This window comes from Lepisosteus platostomus, chromosome 14 (assembly GCF_059453375.1).
Source record: "Lepisosteus platostomus isolate fLepPlt1 chromosome 14, fLepPlt1.hap1, whole genome shotgun sequence".
Classification (NCBI taxonomy): domain Eukaryota; kingdom Metazoa; phylum Chordata; class Actinopteri; order Semionotiformes; family Lepisosteidae; genus Lepisosteus; species Lepisosteus platostomus.
This window is the reverse complement of record NC_142624.1, coordinates 34,031,200-34,052,396: the sequence shown is the minus strand read 5'-3', so window position 1 is coordinate 34,052,396 and position 21,197 is coordinate 34,031,200. Positions and strand designations below refer to the sequence as shown.

The window sequence follows — 21,197 nt, the reverse complement described above, 5'->3', positions numbered from 1 at the left end:
GCAAAGAATTCTGCCCTCATTAGAGAGGAAGGCTTCACCTACAGCAGGACATTACACTTAAATCATTTTTACCCACATCTACTGTCGCACCGCTGTACGGACGAGCCCAGCCCTGCGGGTGCGAATATAATAATGTTAATGTAATAATGTAATGTAATGTTTATATACCCGGTAACTCAAGGAACGGCTTTCCATCTGATTTCATTTCAACGTGTCCGCTTCCCCCCATACCTTCAGCGGTTACGGGCCGTCCGCAAAGAGCTTCTTGAATTAACAGGTGATGCTCAAAGTATTTTAACACATTTAGCACAATATGTGTGCCCGCTCGAAGTTGCAACCTACTACGGCAGCACTGCACTTGAGTTAATGTCTTGCTTTCCACTCGTGTATTAACAGACTATATCGACATGTAATCATGTGAAAGCCGTGCGGAACTTATCTTTATTTACTTTTTCATGAAGTGTAATGGCATTACATGTTACTGATACGTTATACAGTATGTACTTTTTGTAAAGTATGAATATTTGTTTCAATAAAAAAGTTTAAAACGTGTATACTAAGGGCACCGTTTCCGTTTTCACACACAGTATAATATTAGCACGACTGACCGGAGAACCTGAGGTGTTTTGAAATGCTGAAAATATTTTTTTTTAGTATCGACACAAAGACATCTCTACCCATAATAACAGTTACACGTATTTCCTGCATAATGTTTTGTATTTGCAGAAACGGGTTTTGGTTTGGTCTTCTTCCGAGCTGGAGAGGTTTGTCGGGGCTGATAGTTTGAGCGCTGTGATCTGTGCGCAGGTTTGGAGGCGGTGCAAAGGAGAACAGTGCCTCAGCGTGCTGCGGGGCAGCGGAAGACCACTTTTCCCGATTTCTGTCAAAAACCTAGAAGAGTCAAACGTCGCAAATGTCTTGTTTAAAAACAAGTACCTGAATTACATTTTTTTAAATAAAAAAAACAGCAAGAGGGGAAGATGGCTAGGTGAGATTTGAACCCCAGCCTTCACAGTGCTAACCATGTAGTATGGAGTTTATCTCAAGGAGCCACATCGTACTGATAGGGAGCACGGCTGCTCTCCGGACTCTTAACTGTGACGCGGAGCAGGAAGAGAGAGACAACACGACAGAGTCAACTCCAGGAAACTTTATTCTCCGCCAACACGGAGCTAGAGCGACTGAAATTCAAACAGCAACTGCAGACGCAGAACTAACCCTCAGGAAAACCTACAGCTGACGAACAGAAAGGATCACGCCCCGCAGTTCCCAAATCAAAATTTTCTTAAATCAAGGCTTTACTAGCTTTTTGCTTGCAAATGACTTTTTTTTCCCCTCGGTTTCCGGCAACAAAAGTAGGCCGAGTGCCTCTCTCTTTACTGCTTGACGTTAAACGTCACTCGTTGCTTTGTTATTTTAATCCTTTTCAAGCGGTCTTTTCAATTTACTATTCCCCCTCCTTGGTTTTCTGCTAAACATGAAACTGTGTTGCAGCAGCTCAGAAACTGTTTTTTTTTTATATCAAAATGAAACAAATCCACAACGCAGAGCAACATCAACACCTCATGGATTGTCAATTTTGTAGTGGGGGACCTAAAAAGAAAGAAAGAGAAAAAAAAGAGGGTTTTGTCATTTCAGAATTGCATTTTGAATTTGATAGTCAATATAAAAGTACAGCCCCACGCCATGTAACAACTTCAGAACCCGCACTTGCCTGCGTCATTCATTCTCGCACCCTGTGGGTTCCTCAGCAGGTCGGAGGTCATCTGCACGATGGTCTTGAGGGGCAGGCCGCTGAGAAAGCCCCTCTTCTGGGCCCGGAGCTCCAGCAGCGCGCCCACGATCCTCTGCCGGCCGGCCTCCGGGTGCAGCTCGGACAGTTGTGCCATCAGCCTGTCGAAGCTGCCCATCTCCGCGTAGTGCTGGGGGATGAACGTGCCCGAGGAGGTGGGCTTCCTCTCCACGCGCTTCAGCTTGTCCAGGTTCCTGCTGAACGGCTGCCCACAGGACAGATGGACAAAGGACCTCTAAACGGTGGACCTCACCTGCAACTGACCTCTACAGCCTCCTGCGGGACACTTGGCAGTCCTACAGATTGCTACCAAGAGTGTTGAGAGAAGAAAAGCAAGTCTCCTCTTTAATGTTTTCAGGACCGAGATGCCGTCCCGAAAAAGGAAAAAAGCATCGCAACACTTGCCAAGTGAAATAATACTGATGCTCAAGTTGTTTTTAACCTGTCTCATCTCCACTTATAGTAACCGGCTTCAAACCCAGGCAACACGTACAACACTTTTATAAATCTATTTGTAGCCCTATATTGTGAAGAAGAAACTCAGACACTTGGTTCTCGTCAAGGGCTCTTTCACCTTAAAGCAGAGGAGCAAGAGGGCAGGAGCCTGTGAGCTTACAGACCTTTGCAGGGATGAATGGTGCCGGAGGCCTGGTCTCTGGCTGGGTCACACCTCGATCGGAAGTTGGCTTGTTGGCGCAGGCTTCATGCGCCAGGATCCAGTTGCGCTGCGATGATTTGGAGGAATCCCGGCTTACCAGTGGGGGCCTTCGGATCCAATCCACTTTAATGGACTGCCCCTGGATTTTTTTCCCATTCGTTTCTTGAACCGCCAGCTCTGTGGCGCTGGCACTGCCAAGCGTCACAAAAGCCACCCTGAGAGAGCAAGAAGAAGGGAGAAACCAAGCCTTCGCTTTCACAGGTCTGTACACAGAGTGCCAGAATGACATGCAAAATGTCCAACTCCATGACAGAGAAGAACGTTTAATTTCAAGAACAATTAAATACAGTTAAAGCACTGATTCAAAAATACTTTATCTACTTCCTCTATTCAAAGTAAGCATGTTTAAATACGTCTCTCCTGTTGCTCAGTTCTCTGGTGCTTAAAACTTTACCTGTTATGACCCACATTTGTCATCCACACATCTGTAGCACGGTACTTCTCAAACAGTGTCATTATCTCATTCTAAAAGAAAAGCAAGCCCTTATTATATGGTAACACAAAAGTTTGCGGAGACTCAAATTGCTGCTTTTTGGATAGTGCCCAAGGAGTCATGGCACAAGGAGCTGTACCTGCAGTTTCTCATGGTGACTTCCATTAACACATCGCAGAGATCCAGTCACTGAATCATTATTACTTGTCTTTATAGAGGTGTCTGCTACAGCCTAGTCTACTGCCCAGTAACACCAGTACTTAAAGAGGATAGAAAATAACTAAATATAAGTGCCAAGCATTTTTTTTCTGATGCAAAGTATTACAATGATTAAATGCATCACTAATACATTTTTAAGATACTGCTGACTCATTTTATCCAGTGCATAACAATGTGCCCCTCTATACCATTCTTATACAGTAATAGGCACAGCATATTACCAATTACATCTCAGAATGATTTATTACGGTCCATGAGACCCAAAGCCATAGGTAATTAAAGAGCCTGTAGTGGAGTGCTATCATCATGCTGATCTATTGCCTTCAATGTTGAATAAATACTCCAATAATATTACTGATCCCTCTCTTCCCATACCTCAGTCACATTAACAGACAGGCCTCTGACACACAGATAGTGACCCACACAATTCTCCCCTTCAATGGTACTTTCTGGAGATTTGAAAGAAAAAAAAAAGAACACATGAACCTTAATGTACACAAATTCAACAGGGTCTGCTGACAGCTAAAATAAATCGATTCTGGAAACTAGGATATCCTTGCGTCATTTCCACATGGTTATAAGTGCACTTAGGCTGCAATGGGATCTAAAATGCAATTTTCAGTAGAACTCCAAACTGAAATTACTTGTCACAAGCTTATAATTTGGAATCGTAAATATACACAAAGATTTATGTGCACTTATTAATACTGGGGAAAACATCTAACAATAATGCGCTTATTGGAATAACTATAAATAATTAATAGAAGCTCCGGTTATAAATCATAAGAACATCTGAGAAAAGTTTGTGAAATATTTACCTGGCATGCCAAATCGTTTTCTGTAATAGGACAATATAAGAGTGCTCTGCTTGGCTCATCATGCTGGGTATCTGTTGTATGCTATCATTAGTTTGGAAGTAGCCACCAGTGAGTAAGGATTTCATACAGTCTCACACATGAATGCTGGCATGCCTATTACCAACAGGTTAATGATCTAGTAACTGTCCCAGGTTGTCACCATGCACCATAGGCTAAACACATGTAAATTATATATTATTTTCCATTGTGGACTAACTACCCCTCTAAAATAAACTTTTTTCATAACCAATAGTAAAAACTTAGATGCCAGATCTCGTACAAGGAATGGAAGATGAATATCACTGTCTTACACACATCCGTGTTAAATAACCTTTTACATGTGTCCTCCTGTGCTCTTGTCTGCTCGTTTTCCTGGGGCTCTCTGCTCCTGCTCTGTGCTGTGCATCATCCTCCTGGCTGGTGGACACAAAGTCCTCCTCTGCATCATACCAGTTCTCGTTAAGATCCTTTGTCATCGCACCTGACGACAAAAGCATCGGCACTGTCGGTGCAAAATCAGTGCAGGAGACCGGCAGGACAGAGACTGGAAGGAATAACATCCCTGCAGGGTGTGATTATCTGTGCGTTTGGAAATATGGTTGCCCCAGGGTGTTGCAAAGCTCCACGAACAAGTACATGCAGACACTATTCATTTCAAAACGCACGTCCTTGCAGGTAGTGTTCTGAGTTAAAGAAAAAACAGCTGGCGCTCACAGCTATGAATGGACAAGCAGGTAGACACTGCAATAGTGACATCTTCCCGTTTTAAGAACAGCACCCAATACAACAGATTTGGTACTCTTTACTACCAGAGACACCCACATGACTCATGTACTTAAGCCAGCACGCAGCTTATCGGATGGCACATTAGGACTCCAAGAATCACTAACGTAGCAAGGTGGGGAGAAGAGAGTACATGCATCGCTGTCGACCTGTGATTTTCCAAAATTCCACAGTAGCATCCCTGAGGCGGACATAAGGAAGAGAAAGAGCACTCCAGCAGCGTTTCACAGCTTTGGACATTACAGTCCGGAGCTTATCCACTTTAGTATGAAGTCTGATAAGACCAGCGCCACAGACCACCTAAGCTCAAAAAGTATGCTTAGACACACTTCTTGTTTATTGTCTTGTGCATCATGCAGAATCTGACTTGACAGGTGATGAGCTGAGGTCCACACTGCAAGAAATGAAGGATTTTGGAGAAAAAAAACGGTCTGCTCCAAAACATCTAGTATAACCCCCCTAGAAGTACTATTATTCTGGAAGGTGCCACTCTGGGGCAAAAGAGAGACCAGTGAACAGCAGCTGTCTTACTTGGCTCCTCCCCTTTGGCCTGGCCCACCTGCCTGCCGGGGGTCTCGTCTCTCCCGGCCCCGTGACAAGCGGGCTCTTGGGGCTCTTCAGACACCGCTGCACACGCCCCCTCCAGCTACACAGCAACGTCAACAGCATGCAGGGAGAGAAGCAAATGACCATCCTGCACGCATTCATCAGAGCCCTTTCATACAGCGAGCAAGGGATTCAATTCTTCACATTTATATAGCACTCATCATCCCCAAGCATTCCACAAAATTGTTTCAATGGTATTTCAGCAATATAATATGATTCAATATTTTTATTATATTATTGAAAAATGTACATATGATATGAGTTGATCTTTATGAAACATTACTGCACGATTCTGGTCATAGCATCAGAGCGACATCTTCAAAGCCTTTGGTTTTAGGTCAAAATATACTCGTTGAAATTCAAGCAGGTTTCTAAAACCAATTTAAAATGTATTTTTTTTCAGAACGCATTAGAAAGCAGCTCTACAGCAAACGGACAATTTTGGTTCACTGCTCTTTAACAAATGCAAAGCAAACCAGGCATTTAAAGTCTGGTGACCCAGTTGCTGAATACTCACTTGACCAGGAGGGCTGTGAAGGGACAGCACATCACAGTCCGTGGAGACTCCCCCCTGCGTCTCCCTCGCACCTCCCTGAGCAGGCAGCTCACTGTCCTGCTCTTCAGAACTGGAACAAGTAAAGACTCCCATCACACAACAGAACAACGTTCACAGAGTGTTGATTAATTCAGGCTTGATTCCTACTAACTGGCGCAAAACGCAGACTTAGTTAAGGCTCAGCTCACATTTTCAGACATCTGATCTATTGTAGTAATCAAAAAAAAGGTTTTTATATCACTATTTTTAAAATATCAGTTTTTGAAAAATGAGAATACTGAAGGAACATACCTAGATATGACCTCATCATGAGTCTCCACTGGTATTATCTGCAAAACAGAGCAGCTGAAAGACAGCTTTTGAAAGCACATCCAACGAAACAGACTTTACATCACATAACGCAATGGGCATCCTGAAAAGACGGTACTGTACATTCAGCGGAACTGCAAGAGTGTCTTGTGTAATAAAGACCACTGGCACGGAGACTGACACTGCGCACCTGTGCCGGAGTGTACTGCTGGCCAGCGAGGATGCGTTCTGCACTGACGGACAGGGGGGCCAGCTGGTCCAGCGTGCTGCCCGACAGGATGCTGTCCCTCATCGCCCTGTAGCTCGACTGCAGGTCCTGCAGAACGCACACCAGGCTGTCGGGGGGAGCTTCTGCCCTGCCCAGGACAAACATGGACAAAGACAAACCAGGCAACCGCTTAAAACGGAGGTCCCCAAGCTGGGCACTGGCCCACCCGAAACATCTACAAGCCTCCAGCCCAGCTGGGCTCAAAGTGAAATGAATCCGCTTTTTTTTGGCATAATTGGACAAGTTTACCAACTTCTCCAAGCTCTTCAGCCACTGAAATCAGTTGCTGGCACTTTAAAAAGGCCTGGAAGAGATTGAGGACGGCTGGCTTAAAACATCACTTACATCAAAAATATGAAAAATGTAAAACTAGCAGTAAAAACATTCTGCTCACCACTATCAGTTAACAAACAAGCAACTTGACTCCCGTCCTGTAAATGTGCAGGTTTTTTTTAAGTTTTGGTCGGCTGAAGTTTAGCAATTTAACTGAAGCAATTAACTGCCAAAACTGAGTTTACACGAGCCCTCACCAGTTTAGTGAGCTGATCCTTTTGCCGGTTGAAGTATTACTTTACTACATTTAGTGTCTTGCAAAGATACTTGTGCAAAGTTTTCACATTTTGTTTTAATGCTCGTAAGTAGCAATTGATATTTGGGATAAACACAAATCTGAATGGGTTACATTGGAATGTTTAAATACATACTCAGCATACTTCTGAATTAAACACGCCGAGTACCATCTGCAGGTTTTAAACAGGTAGATCTTTGCCTACCGCAGGCCGGAGATGGAGCCCTCGTTTGCGGTGTAATACAGCCTCCAGCAGTGCTCCTGGCACATCTCATAGTGGAGGGCCAGCAGCCGCAGCTCCGCGGACAGGGCTCTCTGGGCACAGCCACAGCTACAGCCTCCCAGCCCGCCCAGCTCGCCGCCCGCACTGCTGACACACACAGACGCACAAGCAGTCCACCAGTCAAAACGCAGAAGGAGAAAACCATCTCCAAGCAAGAATTACAGCCAGGCTGCAGCAAGGAAGAGCAGATGCATACTGTAACCACCCACAAGAGCCTTTCGTGCTGTGTTGATGGATTGACATAGTGGATGGTGGCAGCTGGTTCACAACCAAGACTGATCCACTCTTAAACTGGCTTTACTCCTACAGACCTGGCGCATCATTATTTATTCGTGAGGTCAACTGGAGATATTCCGAAATGAAAACGGGAATCGAGGACCAGAGCTGAAGATTTCAGACTGAAGTGAAATATAGCTTCTTAAATTAATTAAAAATGTGTTTGCTGCAGGCCTTTAAAGACAGATGAATTAAGGGAACCTATACACTACAAGCTATACTATACCTCTCCAGCCCAGGCTTGAACACCAGTGTCCTAAAAATCACATGACATATGGTGATGCAGACTAAGAAGCGCCATCCCAGCTACCCCAGACAGGGCAGATTACTGAGGAAGAGGCCTCACTCCCACTCCTCATGGAACAAGCAAACTTAGCATAGTTAGTATACCCATCAGCATGGCTTTGGGCAGTGGGAACAAAATCCGGAGTACCCGGGGAAAAAACATCTTCCGATGGGTTATTTTTGTCATTTTCACCCCCTCTGTTCCGAACCGTCAGACGTTTTTTCACATCGCGGGCTACAGCAGACTATCCTGTCTACACACGGGGACAACAAGAACAGTCTCCTTCACCCTCCCAAAGCCCCCTGGGAGACAGTCCTTTTAGGAACTTGCTGCACAGGCAAAGTCAGCAACTTGCAGGGGACACAGCACCAGCAGATCAGCACTTTAAACAAGTTCTGCATCAAACGGGCAGCCACACTGCCAGACAATTATATTCGAAGGATCCTACTCCTATTTCCAATGATCATTCCATGTACAGATAGTCCACAGAGCCATAAGAAACCAAGGCCTTTAGGGCTGAAAATATTCACATCTGAATGTGCTGTGGCTGACTGTAGGAGTTCATCCAACTCCTGGTCTTCCCCAGCGTCACATCCCAGTTTCCTCATAAAAAAATGCTAAAAATAAACCCTACCAAAACTAGCCAAGGCTTTGTCAGAGAGGTTGAGGCTGGCGGCAGAAATGACACTCAAGGATATTCTCCCTTCAAATCAAGGGACGTCCAGTTCAAAGTGGAAATTATTAAATGCTGTCCTTCCAATGTTGTGCTGTTGTCAGGGGCAACAGATGAAAGTGCCAGGGGCCAGCTTCGGACTGGCTGAAAAATGACGCGCGCAATTTGCATCAGGCACGATGACTGTGTAGAAAGTAATGCACAGGGAATTCCCCCCCCATACCTTGTGCCTCTGCTTGTGGCGACAAAACCAGTTCATTTGTAACTTATTGCGCAGCAGCACAATAAATTGCTTTTTGCAGGAAAGCTGAGAGTCCTAGCCAGCTTATCTTGTCCCTTCCCTGGGAACCCTAAATTTTGCACTAAGGTAATCCTGGTTAAAACTTTACTCTATCATCTTCTCTAGGAGATCCCTAACATGTACACTTGCTATTGAAAAAGTAATTAAGGAATAACAGAAATGCCAAACACAATGCAGCACAGCCACTCTGAAATGCCTTAAAAGGCTATAGAGGGTCACCACATCTCAGTAGCTGGACATTACCTTGATAGCTTTTCCTTCAGGTCTTTTAATTCTGCTTCCGCACCCCTTAACTTCATGAACTCCTAGAAAGACAATTCAGGAACCCTTTAAAGATGTTTGAACTGCATCTGCAAGTTAAAACTTCACTGAAAATGAGAACAGTCATGTAAACACTACACACCAAATCAGAACAAGTGGGTTACATACATCCAGGTGTCCTCATTCCGATACGACGCACTGCATTTGGTGTAAATAAAGAAAGCCCCATCAACAAAAGGTCAAAGTTACAGTCAGTAGTTTTTGTCATTATATTTTGGCAATTTAATTTGGGACCTGTAGACACTGGTCTACACAGCTGAAGCCCATCAGACAAATGTTTCAGGTCATGAAGGAAACTGGGGGAAAAAAAAACAAATGTTCATAAACATGACACCCTCTCTACTATTCTGAATCCGCCCCCCGAAAAAAAAAATCACTGCAAGTACCTCAGTGAAGTAGTCCAGGTCTTCCATGTACAGCTCGGTAATAACGTGCTTTTCCACGGTCGCAGCCCTCGACGTCTGGGTGCCCCTGTCCAGCCCAGCGGCCTGCAGGCTGCCATCAGTGTTAGTGGAGGTGCTCACCATGCTTGGCTTAGCCTCTGTGGCCCGGCTTGATGTGAAACTGGCCCGGAAATCCCCACCGGCATCCACCATCTGGTTTACCGTGATCTGGGGGCTGCCCATGGCGCCGTGCTCACGCTTTCGCGACGGGATGAGCACTCGGCTTTTCCTGCCACCCAACAGGAGGTCAGCCCCTGGGGTTCCTTCAGCATCGCCACCAGCAAAGGGGTCCTTCGCCACCGCTGGGCTCCTCCCCAAGGCCTCATCCGCAGCGGGGACTGCCGACGTGAAGCACTCCTCGTAAGAGGACATCTCGTGTTCGGCTACATGCGGCTCAGTGCTCGCTTCCTCACCCACGGCTGGCCTGCCCGAGAGGTTCCCGAGAGCCTCCGCCTCCTGCCACCCCTCCTCGTTCTTGCAACCTGCAGCCAGAGCACGCCGCTGTGCCGCTCCTGCGGAGAGACCGCCGTCTCTTGTGCGGACACAGCTTTGAACGACGTGCTGGTGAGAGTGTCCAGGGACGTCCCCCCGAGAGGACGGCTCTGTAAGGACAGGCTTCAGCTTGGTTACGCTGCGATATTCTGGGTTTTCTGGGTCAACGGGTCTTGGATTGTCGCCCGCTAACTGAGCTTCGTCAGACCATCCCTCTAAGGCACCAACGCAGTCCAGGTCAAATTTCTCAGAAACCCAAAGTGCAGCAGATGGAAAGGAGGAGGCATCCCACAGCTCAGCCCAATCCCCAGCAAACAGCTCTGCGGTCCTGTGGTCCCCCTGAACACTCATATAATATTCGGCAGTCACTGCACCCGAGGGCAAAGGGCTTTCACTGGGCTCAGCAGCAGTACGGTCAAACCTGGTGCTGTCCAGACTGCAGTAATCTGGAAGAGATTCCATCTCCAGGTTAAGGCCATCTACAGAATAGTCCACGGTCTCCGTTTCTCCAAGGTAACGCAGCCCTCGCTCAGCAGAGGTACCCTCCACAGTGCCCTCTACAATCTTATGGCTCTCAAGCTTCATGTCCAAGGAATAATTAGCCTCAATTGAGGCTTCTTTGAATATAACATTCACACACTCTTCAAGCAGGTGAGGAGTCAGGCGGGCTCCTTTGGGTTCATCAGCCCTCCCATCTCTGTCAGCCACGAGATTGCTATCACAGGCAGATTCAAATGTTTCAGACAAGTCAGGATCGGCACTGGGCTTCTGTATGGCAAGTTCTTGCTTGACGCAGTCAGGAAGTAAAACCTTTTCTGGCTCTACACAAAAGTGCACAGAAAAGAAACCAAATTACTTCCAATGAAAGACCTATTTTGCCAGCCTTTTTCTTAAGAAGAAAGAAAAGGTTTGCTCAAAACTAAGGGGAACTCAAAACTGGAAGTCTGCTTTCACAGACAATACATGCAAAATTCAGGGAAATTACAGATCAAACATTTATGAAGGGAAAACTTGCTGTTTATTTTTCCTTACCCCCTCCATTAACATCCCTTAACATTCTCGCAGAAACATATGCACACCCAGCACCCACCTGATAAACACTGCACTGATCTTGCCTGGTGTGCACTACAGTTCCTGCACTCTTCTGTATCTGGAGTGCTGCTGGCTCCACACTTCCTGCAGTGAGGCATGCAGTAAAAAGTCGGTCTTCTTGATCTGTGAAATATTAGACGACCAGGTTGTTTAATCACTGATCAGAACTGCATAACCATTTTTGACCGGCTTTGTGCCAAACCCTTGTGGCAAAGCTAACAATAGGTTAAACAAGAAATATTTCTTAATTTCATTTGCATTAACTTCATTTAGCAAACCATCCTCGCGAAAATCACTCCACTTTTTACTTGCTACATCACATGGAACTGCACAGTTGCATCAGAAGTGATAGATTTAATCGAAGAATGAAGAGAAAAAAAGAAATATTCCCCTTACTTATTCAAAGCGGAGGACATTTCTTCCACCTGCCAGTGTTCACCGCCCGGACAGTTCTGCTCTGAAATTGAAGAAACACTCTTCTCAAACATCTTTTTGAAGCACATGCATGAATATTTTACACTTCTGCTTACTGAATATGTACAAAGGAGATAGCAAAGTGAGTGATTACTCTGCCAACTGCACAGTAACAACACACTTGGGCAGCCTTGCCAATATGCCAGGACTTTGGTAAATGGGCAACAATGAACTCGGAAGGAAAAACAGAAAGACATGCAAAACCGCTTACTCTTTGTATACACACAGTTCCTACTAACTTCCAGCGCTGGGTGTCTTTGTAGGAAACGTAACAGCCCCCCTTCTCCTGCAAGGAAATTAAACAACCAGAGCATTACAAGCTACAGCACATATAATGGTAAACTTCTGATTTTCTTACTGAAACCACCAGTGTCCTTTGGGTTTAGCAACTGCAAGTCTGTGACCAGAGCAGTCCTGGGACCATGAGCCTTAACCAGTCAAGGACCAGAATTCCATGAACTTTGCTTAGACTGTAATCGGTCCCTAGGAGCGAAGTCAGAAGCCAGGTTAACAAATACCACATGGTCTTAACTTTATCTTCCCCAGAGTGATATTACTGCAGACTGCATCAACATTAAGGTTTCTCAACGTGTTTGGTGGTAAAGAAAACCATTACAGGTTGTAATGAATACCACTCTAAAGACTGTGCATCGCTTGGTATGGTTTATAACTGCAATTGAATTATTGGTGTTTCAATAAGCACACAGTGCAATTCAATATTTGTTTACTGCATCTTTTTTTACTCATTCGTAAATGGAATGCCAATGTAGTTTCTACTGAACAAAATTTAATCTTGTTAAACTGTTTAAATCATAATGTGAGCATAACACAAGTTATTAACTGTTCTGAATTATCATTTCCCTTCAATTCTTTGAAAACTCCAGGGGTATGAATTTATTTGCTCTACAGAGCAATATAATCCATAAGGTTCAGGAACATTTTTAAATTCCTTCAGGTACCTTTGCAAACATTCTCTTTTAAAATCTCAAATCTACTGTGCCATTAAATAGCATTTTTTGCTCACTGGTGTGGAAATACAGCAAAACTATTTTGCTTTTACACTATGAAGCACTGAAACAATTTAGTCTATCATAGATCTAGTACTCAAGTCGAGGCATTTGATTAATTTCACCGACTGAAATACCATCTTAAAGTGCAGACAGAATCAAATTAAAATGTCAGGTTACATTACTAAAAATCAATCATTTTCCTCAACTTTTAAAAAGTACTGCAAGGTTCTTTCCTGTCACTCTCCTTCAAAATGCAGTATAAAGAATAAACTTTTAAAATAAGATGTACAGTATTTGTGTGCACACAAAAGAGAAGTCTCTTTTTGGGGATCTACTTTTAAAAATACGCACTGTGAATTTTTGGAGGAAAGAAACGTATTCTCCCCTACAAAACGCCTAGTACAATACCTCCGGAAAATCTCCCGCGTGCAAGATGTGTGGATCTAGAGAACTCCATAAAGGACCGATGTGACCTCCATACACACTTCAATCAAAGTTTATTTTATCAAATGCACAACAATACAGTGTGCAGCAGTAGTTGCTGGCAATGAATTGTCTTTTCTACGAGCTCACCAGGGGGGGAATACAAATCACAAAATTGAGGTTACAAAACAGATAATAATGCAATAGAAAAGGAATAAAATAAACTCAGACAAAACTCAATATGAATAGAGCTGGGATGTGTCCAGGGTGTATGCAATATATTATGTCCAAGTAGTGCTGTATGCCCAATACAGTGAAAACTGTACAGAATGTCCATGTGGCCATTACGGGCGATTTGCTGAAGGAGCTGCAGGTTGGCTATTTAGCAGGCTAACTGCCTGGAGGTAGAAGGTGTTCCATAGTCTGTTGGAATTAGACCAAATGCTTTACCTGCAACCTCCCACCCCCCCCAAAAAAAAACCTCTCACCATCACCTTGTATGAACTGTCGGTCTTTGACAGGGAGGGACAGGTACCAGCCCAGCAATTTTGAATCGGTGAGCTCCAAACCCCCTTCAGCGGTCACTAAATCAAACACGGCTCTGAAATCAAAAACGGGCACGCAGAAAGTGGAAAAGAGTGAGCGCACGGGTTTGCAGACTTCATGCACTTATTGCCTCAAAGGGATATGCAACCAAATTCTGAAATTGACTTCCATGCAATGCAGGCAAAACTGGAATCACTGGAACGAACCAGGGAAAACTGCAGGGAGGGGAGCATCACCACCACACCACCCACTGCAACACAGTCCCCTCCACCACCACCCCATGATCTCCTCAGTAAGATAGTGAGCATGCACATTAACGACTTCGTTAGCTGCATAAACATAAATATTATGGACAGCGATAGGCATACATAATTGGAAAAAAAATCAGATTGCAGTAAATAAAAGTGAGATTAAGTGAAAAGCAGGATATGGAGGATACTCCAGTTTTTAGTAGGTAGAGTTATAATTTAGATTATAATTGATGTCAAATGTTTTAAGATACACATATCATGTACTGGTGGGTATTAAAACGAAAAGAAAATGTGTTACTTTTGACGATTGCAGAACCATCATACCCAGAATATTACAGTACAGTGGGGGGAAAATGACCTTCTTCCACAAAGCGCGTGTAGAGACAGATAGGCATACACACTCAGGATTCCTGCTACCTGTTAAGGTGGAAGATGGTGGCTTCCTCGTCAGTCGAAGGCAGGGCTGAAGAGAGACAACACACCACAGAGTTAAAATGATTCAGCAATCCCTCTGGATTTTCAAAGCTAGGCTTCCCATGGGCAAAACAACAGACGATCTCCTACCAGTGACCACCTCAGCAGGAGCACAGTTTAAAGACCTTGTGATCCCCAGCTCCAGATGTCAAAAGTGAAAGTGCACGCCAAGATCAGAGACTGACCATGATGTAGACGTCCTTAAGTACCAACTACTTACACACAAAAATGCACATACAGTAGTACTGCACTAAAAAGTATAAAAATGAAAGACACTGGGCCTTTGAACTTGTCTCACAACTTGAACTTGTCATACAATCGTACATCATCACAAGCGAAGCACACCCGCTCTTCCGAGAGCTGCGTGGGCACGCCGAGCCCCGAGAGCCCGATACAGAAACGCCTCCGCCGGGACGCACGACGCGAGTAAGACTTACCAGCTAGCTCACGGAAACTGTTTCGGCAAAGAGGCGGCGGGTTTCTGTGCGCACTCCCCGGAGCGATTACGACGTCGACCGTCGCGGGGGAGAGAATGATCTGACAGGGGCTGTGCGCCAACGCCGCCACGGGGAGCTGGGGGGCTCTAAAGCTCAGGGGCGGACTGGGGGTCCAGGCCACGGCCGGAGCGCTCCACACACGCTGGTAAAACGCCATGGTAACAGGGCTCAGCGCTCGGGCACACCCGGGGAAGGATTCTGAGGAATTGTGGGCAAATGCTAATACCTCCAGATGCCTACAAACCTAAAAATGCAAAACAAAAAACTGAAAGAAAGCAGTTTACCGTCCAACCGCCCCCATTAAAAGCTGCATTAACCGAGACTTCTGCCAAACTTTAAAATGGAGATTTGAAGAAAAAAAAAAGATTAGGACTAGTTCACGCCATTTATGAGTAGTTATACAAATGAGGATTTCACACACTACTCTGATTGACAATCGAAAAATCTGAAGCACTGCATGATCCAGTGTTTTGTCTGAAAGGCAGGGAGCAAGAACAATCTCTCTGTTCTCCTCCCCACTGAGAGCTGGGGTGTGGTGAGCATACTGGTGCACAGTGGCTGCCGTCACATCATCCAGATAAGTGCTACACATTGGTGGTGGTGGAAGGGAGTCCCCATAATTATTATTACCAAGCCTGGTGAAGACCATTTTCTGTTTGGGTAAGACTTTGATATAATTACTAAAATTTCCCAAAGAGTAACACTGAAATTGCATTCATGAGGATTTTAATGCTGTAGGGTGTATGTACAAAACAGTACAGTATATTACTAAACAACTATTAGTGACAAGATTGCAGGTAAATGTCTTAAAATAATCTTTCCCCAAGGAAGAAACAGACAGCGTGACTCAAGGCGAGCAAAGACAAAAGATAAACGTTATATATTTTGAAACAAGAACATGACAGAGGAAGAAATCTTAGCAGTACTAGAAAACCTTAAGCACCCCCAGGGCTCGATGGTATCTTACAAATTCTAGTTTCTACAGGAAACCGTTCGCCTTATTCAGAGACCTTTGATGCAACCTCTCCCCCATTCACTCAAGACACACTTACAACCACAGACTGGAGAATAACTAATATAAATGCCCATCCAGCCAATACGTGAGAAAACTACCGTTTTGTAATTATAGACCAATAAGTTTGACTTTACTTACCTTAACGCACAACGTTTTGGAAACCCAACTAGATTGTCTGTAAGGAATCAGCACAGATGTAGAAAAGGTAGGAATGACTTAAATGACAAACATACACTGAAAAACAACAACAGTAATGAACACGCACAGAGCATACAATGTGGTGTATTTATATTTACAGTATTATTGCTCCTTAAAGATTGATTTTTTTTTATTCCTCAAACTACAGGTAGCGGGCAATCATGGAAATGTGTGCGTTTGGATTAAGAACTGGTGAAAGAGCATTTCTTACTGAGAACAGGAGGCACTTCACCGTACAAGAAGGTTGTGGGTGTACAGAACACGCTACCCAACCATGCTCTTCATACCAGTGCTCTGGCTTTGCTCAAGACATGTCTGGATGAGATCTACGGATCAGTTAGGATTAAACTACCACATAGGCCAAACGGGCTGAATCACCTCCTCTCTTCTGTAATCTTTTAAAATCAGCCACAGTAGTCAGTCCGTCTAGTTCGTACACCCCCTATAGCTTTTAAACTCTTACTATTTATTTTAACCTGTACCTTTAGGAAACCAAAATAAACGTCTGTCTCTAATCACTGCTTTTTGACAAAAAAAAGCGTACCCTTAACGAAAATGTTATTCGCCTGGCAAAGTAGTTCTCCCTTTAAAAACGATTCGACTGCATCACACCAAACTAATAGTCCGTTTTTAAATAAATTACCGAAAGCCAAAATACCTGACCTACTCCAGCGTGTCCACACCCACGCCCTACACCGAGAGACTAAACACGTGTTCCGCCAGACGCGCCACACGGAGAACTACCGTCCACACCCCATTGGCTACACCAGTGACTGCCAGAGGACGGAAGCCAATAGGATCCAGAATTCAATCACCAAGGCAACTAGCCTGAATACGTCACTAGACCGAACAGCCGTCTAGTACTAGTTTCTTTTTTGAGCTCACCCCCTTATAACAACCGAGACGAACGACATTGGTTCTCAATCATTTGTGCCGTCTTGGTTTATGATATACTGCGCTTTTCTGTTTATATCGCTTTGGGAGTGCATGCTGGTTCCGAAGGAGGCAATTAACGATATTACAGCTCGTTCTGTACATGCAACACGTGAATGAGCTGTTAAGAGCTGTTCTTAATTCCACCATCAAGAGCGTGTCTTCTTATACGCTTTTAGCGTTGCAGTTGTTGGTAAAATTGTTAAATAAGTATGTATTGGACTTGAGGTTAATATCCATATGCTTTAAGTGTATACGTTACCATAATACAGTTTTCCATATAGGTGTAAGTACGAATTAAATCGGTTTAAAAACATACAGCTCCGTGCAATCTCGTTTTTTCCCCCCAAACTCGGGTGAACTGTGACAGGGATTTCCTGGAATGGGTGAAACACATCTTTGGCCTTTCCAAAATCGGGTGTAGATCCAAGAACCCCCCCCCCCCCCCCCACAGACGATCATATTTTTTTTCAAATGCAGAATGCGGTAAACGTTTCATGTCGTCCAGATGCCTCGTGGAGTTTACGAATAAATTGCTTTACATATATGTGAAACATCGTTGTTTCAGAGAATGTGTGTTGAACCCCAAAGAAGTATTTCAGGGTGCAGGGACAGCAGAGATGTTAGGGCTCTGGGCTCTAGTTCAGATCCCATGGTGAGGTCTCTGCTCTTGCTTTACTCCTGCTGCTACAAATTAAGTGCCCAGTAGTGGAGGTAAACTGCTTTAGATAAACGCAACAGCCATAGTGTTTGCCGTTTTCTGCATTTCATTGCATCTGCAAATCCTCCAAGGTACAGAGAGAAAAGTAGTGGCTGTGCAATAGATATCGTATCCCCATTGCACATAATGTGGGCAGCTGCGTCAGCATGCGTAGGCTGTAAAGGAACGTGTAACAGTTTATTCCATGCTGAAAAGAGAAGAAAGAAAACAACGTTTTGGGTGTGGAGCCTTCCACACCTGAAGAAGGCTCCACAGCCGAAACTTTGTGTTTTCTTTCTTCTATTTTCAGCATGGAATAAACCTATTGCTTGTTCCTAGATCTAGACTCTAGTTCTCTTTTAATCTCCGACATTAACTGGTTTTAACTGAACCAGCTTAGTGGCTACGAAATCCACCGGCTGCGTTTTCCAGGTGCTAACTGAAAGGGCATCCAAGTCCAGCACTGGAGGACCAGACTGACCTACAGTACCATGGTATACATCATGCATCTAAAACTACTACACCTGTACTTTTATAAATAAAGAAACAAGATATGCCAATATAATTATCTAATGAAACTAACAATTGCACCCATTTCTGTAGCTGGTTATTTTACTAGAGCTATGCAGGTGAAGTTCCCTGCTCAGGGGTCTGACTAATGGGATTTGAACCCACAACCTTCCAGTTCTGAGGCCTGAGTCCTGTCCACTGCTGGACAGAGATGCTATAGCCAGCACAACAGACTTCAGGTCATACACATACTGTAATACAATCCTAATTTCTGCAACCAATACAAGCACAACAGTATTTTGTACATATAGAACTTATCTAATAACGCTATAGATGCGTTTTGCAATGCCATAGTTTTAACGAATGTATTCCTTCAGTTTCCCAATTATTGTGGGAATGATTCAAACTGTTTTAAATAAAATAGCTATGTTAAATACGATCTAATTTTAAAAAAAGCGAGGAAGTTATTCTCACCAAAAATGTTAGTCAACAATATGACTTATTAAAGATGCATTTTAATTCAGTACTGAATCCCATCGCTAGCAGTTTATATTTACGGTTGTGTAGTCTAGCTGCACACAAAATGCAATCGAATGCAACTCCAAGCAAATTAAACCCCTCTTCTCCTTTTAAAAGTTGAAAAAACACGAAGTAAGCAAAAACGTGCTGATTTCATTTTTTTTTCAGAAAACAGGCGCATTTTCTCACTCCCGCGTTTTTAATGAAAACCCGTTATCTGTCCCACTGTGGAGCAGATAAAAAGATTCGAGACCATTTCAATTTTGAAATTTTAGCAAGACATACACACGCAAAAAAAAATTACCAACAGTCAAGTTTGAATCTGGATGCTCCCGGGTCCTGGGACGAACCGAGAAAGCAAGACTGGTTTAAAGAGACTGGCTTAAATATTGAATGTTTTGTAAAATATGAAAGCCGCACAGTACCGAGTATCATCAAAATAAAGAATAAACAAGTGAAGGGATTAATCATTACTACTACATCCACTACTACTCTGTTAAATAGGAATGCTGCAAATAGAGTACTCCTGATTTTGCAAACCGAAGGGTTGTGAAATGTACAAACCCCGAAATCTGCTCCTGCTCTATTTCAATTTAACGGTAAAAATGGCCATAGCGTGCGGGCTATGCTCCCTCTCTCCAAACTTTATTTTCTCCAAAACCAAAGCCGTTGCACAAACGAGCACAGCAATCATTAGCAGCACAATCTAGTGTCTAATTTTTGAGCCACTGTGCTGCTAAGAGGGCGCAATTTCACGGCCCAGAAAAGGTTCACCATCTCTGTCTAGGGGGGGCCAAGACAAGACCGCATCCAAAACGCGTGCTGAAAATATTCGACAGGGTTTTCGTAGGAAAAAGCAGGCCGGGAAAAGGCAGCGCTTTCACTTTTCAACATGAAGTCGACGTGCAATCCGGTTAAATACATCACCTCCCGAAAATAGCGTGGTACTCCCGTCGATCGTAGTCATGACATACGGCCGGACTACCGATCTATCACCGCGGGACACGTCTAAGGGAAGACTGCGGCCTCTGAACTGCAGAAGCGCCGCTGCTCCGGGGCCTGGAAAACTTGGCCCTCGAGTTACTCATCTTTTCCAGCTAATTAATTCATTGATTAAATTAAGTGTTTAAGACGTCAAGCGCTCTGCTCCCCCGATCTGAAAGCAGGTGCTAATTGATTGGTACCTTTAAAACCCACAAACGCACGCAAGCCGCCAGTGGTGGCCAAGAGGTCGTCTGGAATACAGCTTCGCGACAATATTGTTGTCGGCCTTGTTGTCTGGGACTCCGGCAATTAAGGCAAATTTTATACTAAATTTAAAATAGACGAAAAAGTACACGAAAGCCTCCGCGCTTTAGCCTAATAAGGTTTAGCCGCTCTTTTTTTAAGTCACAAGGCAAGGCAGCGGAAACCATCGCGATTTTCATGTCTTAAGTGGGTTGTCATGACACCGAGGGAGAGCAAACAAGTCGGGGAACCGGGAGAATCGTCGTCTTTAGCGCTTACTGAATTAAGTAGATATTTTTTCTGCCTTGCAGATAAAACCGTCAGTCTGAAACAGTGCATCGCATGGTATAGGATGAGACATAGAAAAAGACACGGATCTGTATCTGTATCTGTATCTGTATCTGTATCTGTATCTGTACAAAGCAAAGTGCGACGCCTGAAGATCAAAACTTGTGAGGTTAATATAACAAAATGAGAAAACTCCTCTAACCGAGAGTACTGGCAAAATGTACATTGTAATCAAGAAACGTGAAATAGGGCGAATATAGAAAGATGGTGAAATATTTAATTGGGGTCGCTACGCGAAGGTCTGAATGTCTGACCCTGCGCTCTGACCCCCAGCTTCTCTCCCTGTCTGTGTGCCTCATGGAGAGCAAGCTGGGGTATGCGAAAAAAGACGAATTCCTAATGCAAGAACTTGTATATGGCTAATAAAGTGATCTTATTTCTCTTCTCTTCTGCGTTCCCATAAAAACATCTGGTAGGCTATGTAACCTTCCATTACAGGGGTGGAAAGACCATTCGATTTCTCAGGCTGTAGTATTATACAAAGATCAAACTAAAGTAAATCAATAAGAATATAAAAAACATGAAAAAATGCAGTAGTACAAGCCAGGGGCGTAGCCAGCAATTGATGTTTGGGTGGGCCTGTGTAAAAGTGGGTGGCACGGGCTCTAACTGGCCGTCCTGACAACATAGGGGCACCCCTCCAATTTACAATGTAATCCTCGAGCGGTATAATCAAACAGCAGAATTAGAGGAACCTTATGGGGACAATTTGTTTTCCCAGTCTGTCTGCTCGGGTGGGGTGGATGTTTCAATATATTTCAATAAAGCGCCTTCTTTTCCTGACTGTGACGTCGCT

The 21,197-nt window shown here is 44.1% G+C and overlaps 1 protein-coding gene across 13 annotated transcripts; it reads right to left on the bottom strand.

The window, feature by feature from the left end:
- Nucleotides 1-1,135: 1,135 nt before the first annotated feature.
- On the bottom strand, nt 1,136-20,272 carry rbm44 (RNA binding motif protein 44). Of its 13 annotated transcripts, none has more exons than XM_088605803.1 (21): nt 16,823-16,923; nt 16,105-16,141; nt 14,892-15,195; nt 14,398-14,443; nt 13,672-13,784; nt 11,962-12,036; nt 11,673-11,733; nt 11,275-11,399; nt 9,636-11,005; nt 9,172-9,233; nt 7,315-7,479; nt 6,464-6,629; nt 6,256-6,293; nt 5,926-6,034; nt 5,334-5,448; nt 4,351-4,500; nt 3,538-3,611; nt 2,905-2,975; nt 2,413-2,665; nt 1,715-1,997; nt 1,136-1,593 (listed from the first exon to the last, which is right to left on the bottom strand). In XM_088605803.1, the coding sequence occupies exons 3-21, from the start codon at nt 15,106-15,108 to the stop codon at nt 1,574-1,576; spliced, it is 3,513 nt and encodes a 1,170-aa protein (XP_088461929.1). In that variant the 5' UTR covers nt 15,109-15,195; nt 16,105-16,141; nt 16,823-16,923; the 3' UTR covers nt 1,136-1,573. The 13 variants fall into 13 exon arrangements, 12 of the variants coding, with proteins under 12 accessions (XP_088461929.1, XP_088461928.1, XP_088461930.1 ...); XM_088605802.1 differs by having other exon boundaries at nt 16,828-16,878; XM_088605804.1 differs by having other exon boundaries at nt 7,315-7,476; nt 16,105-16,917.
- Nucleotides 20,273-21,197: the final 925 nt, after the last annotated feature.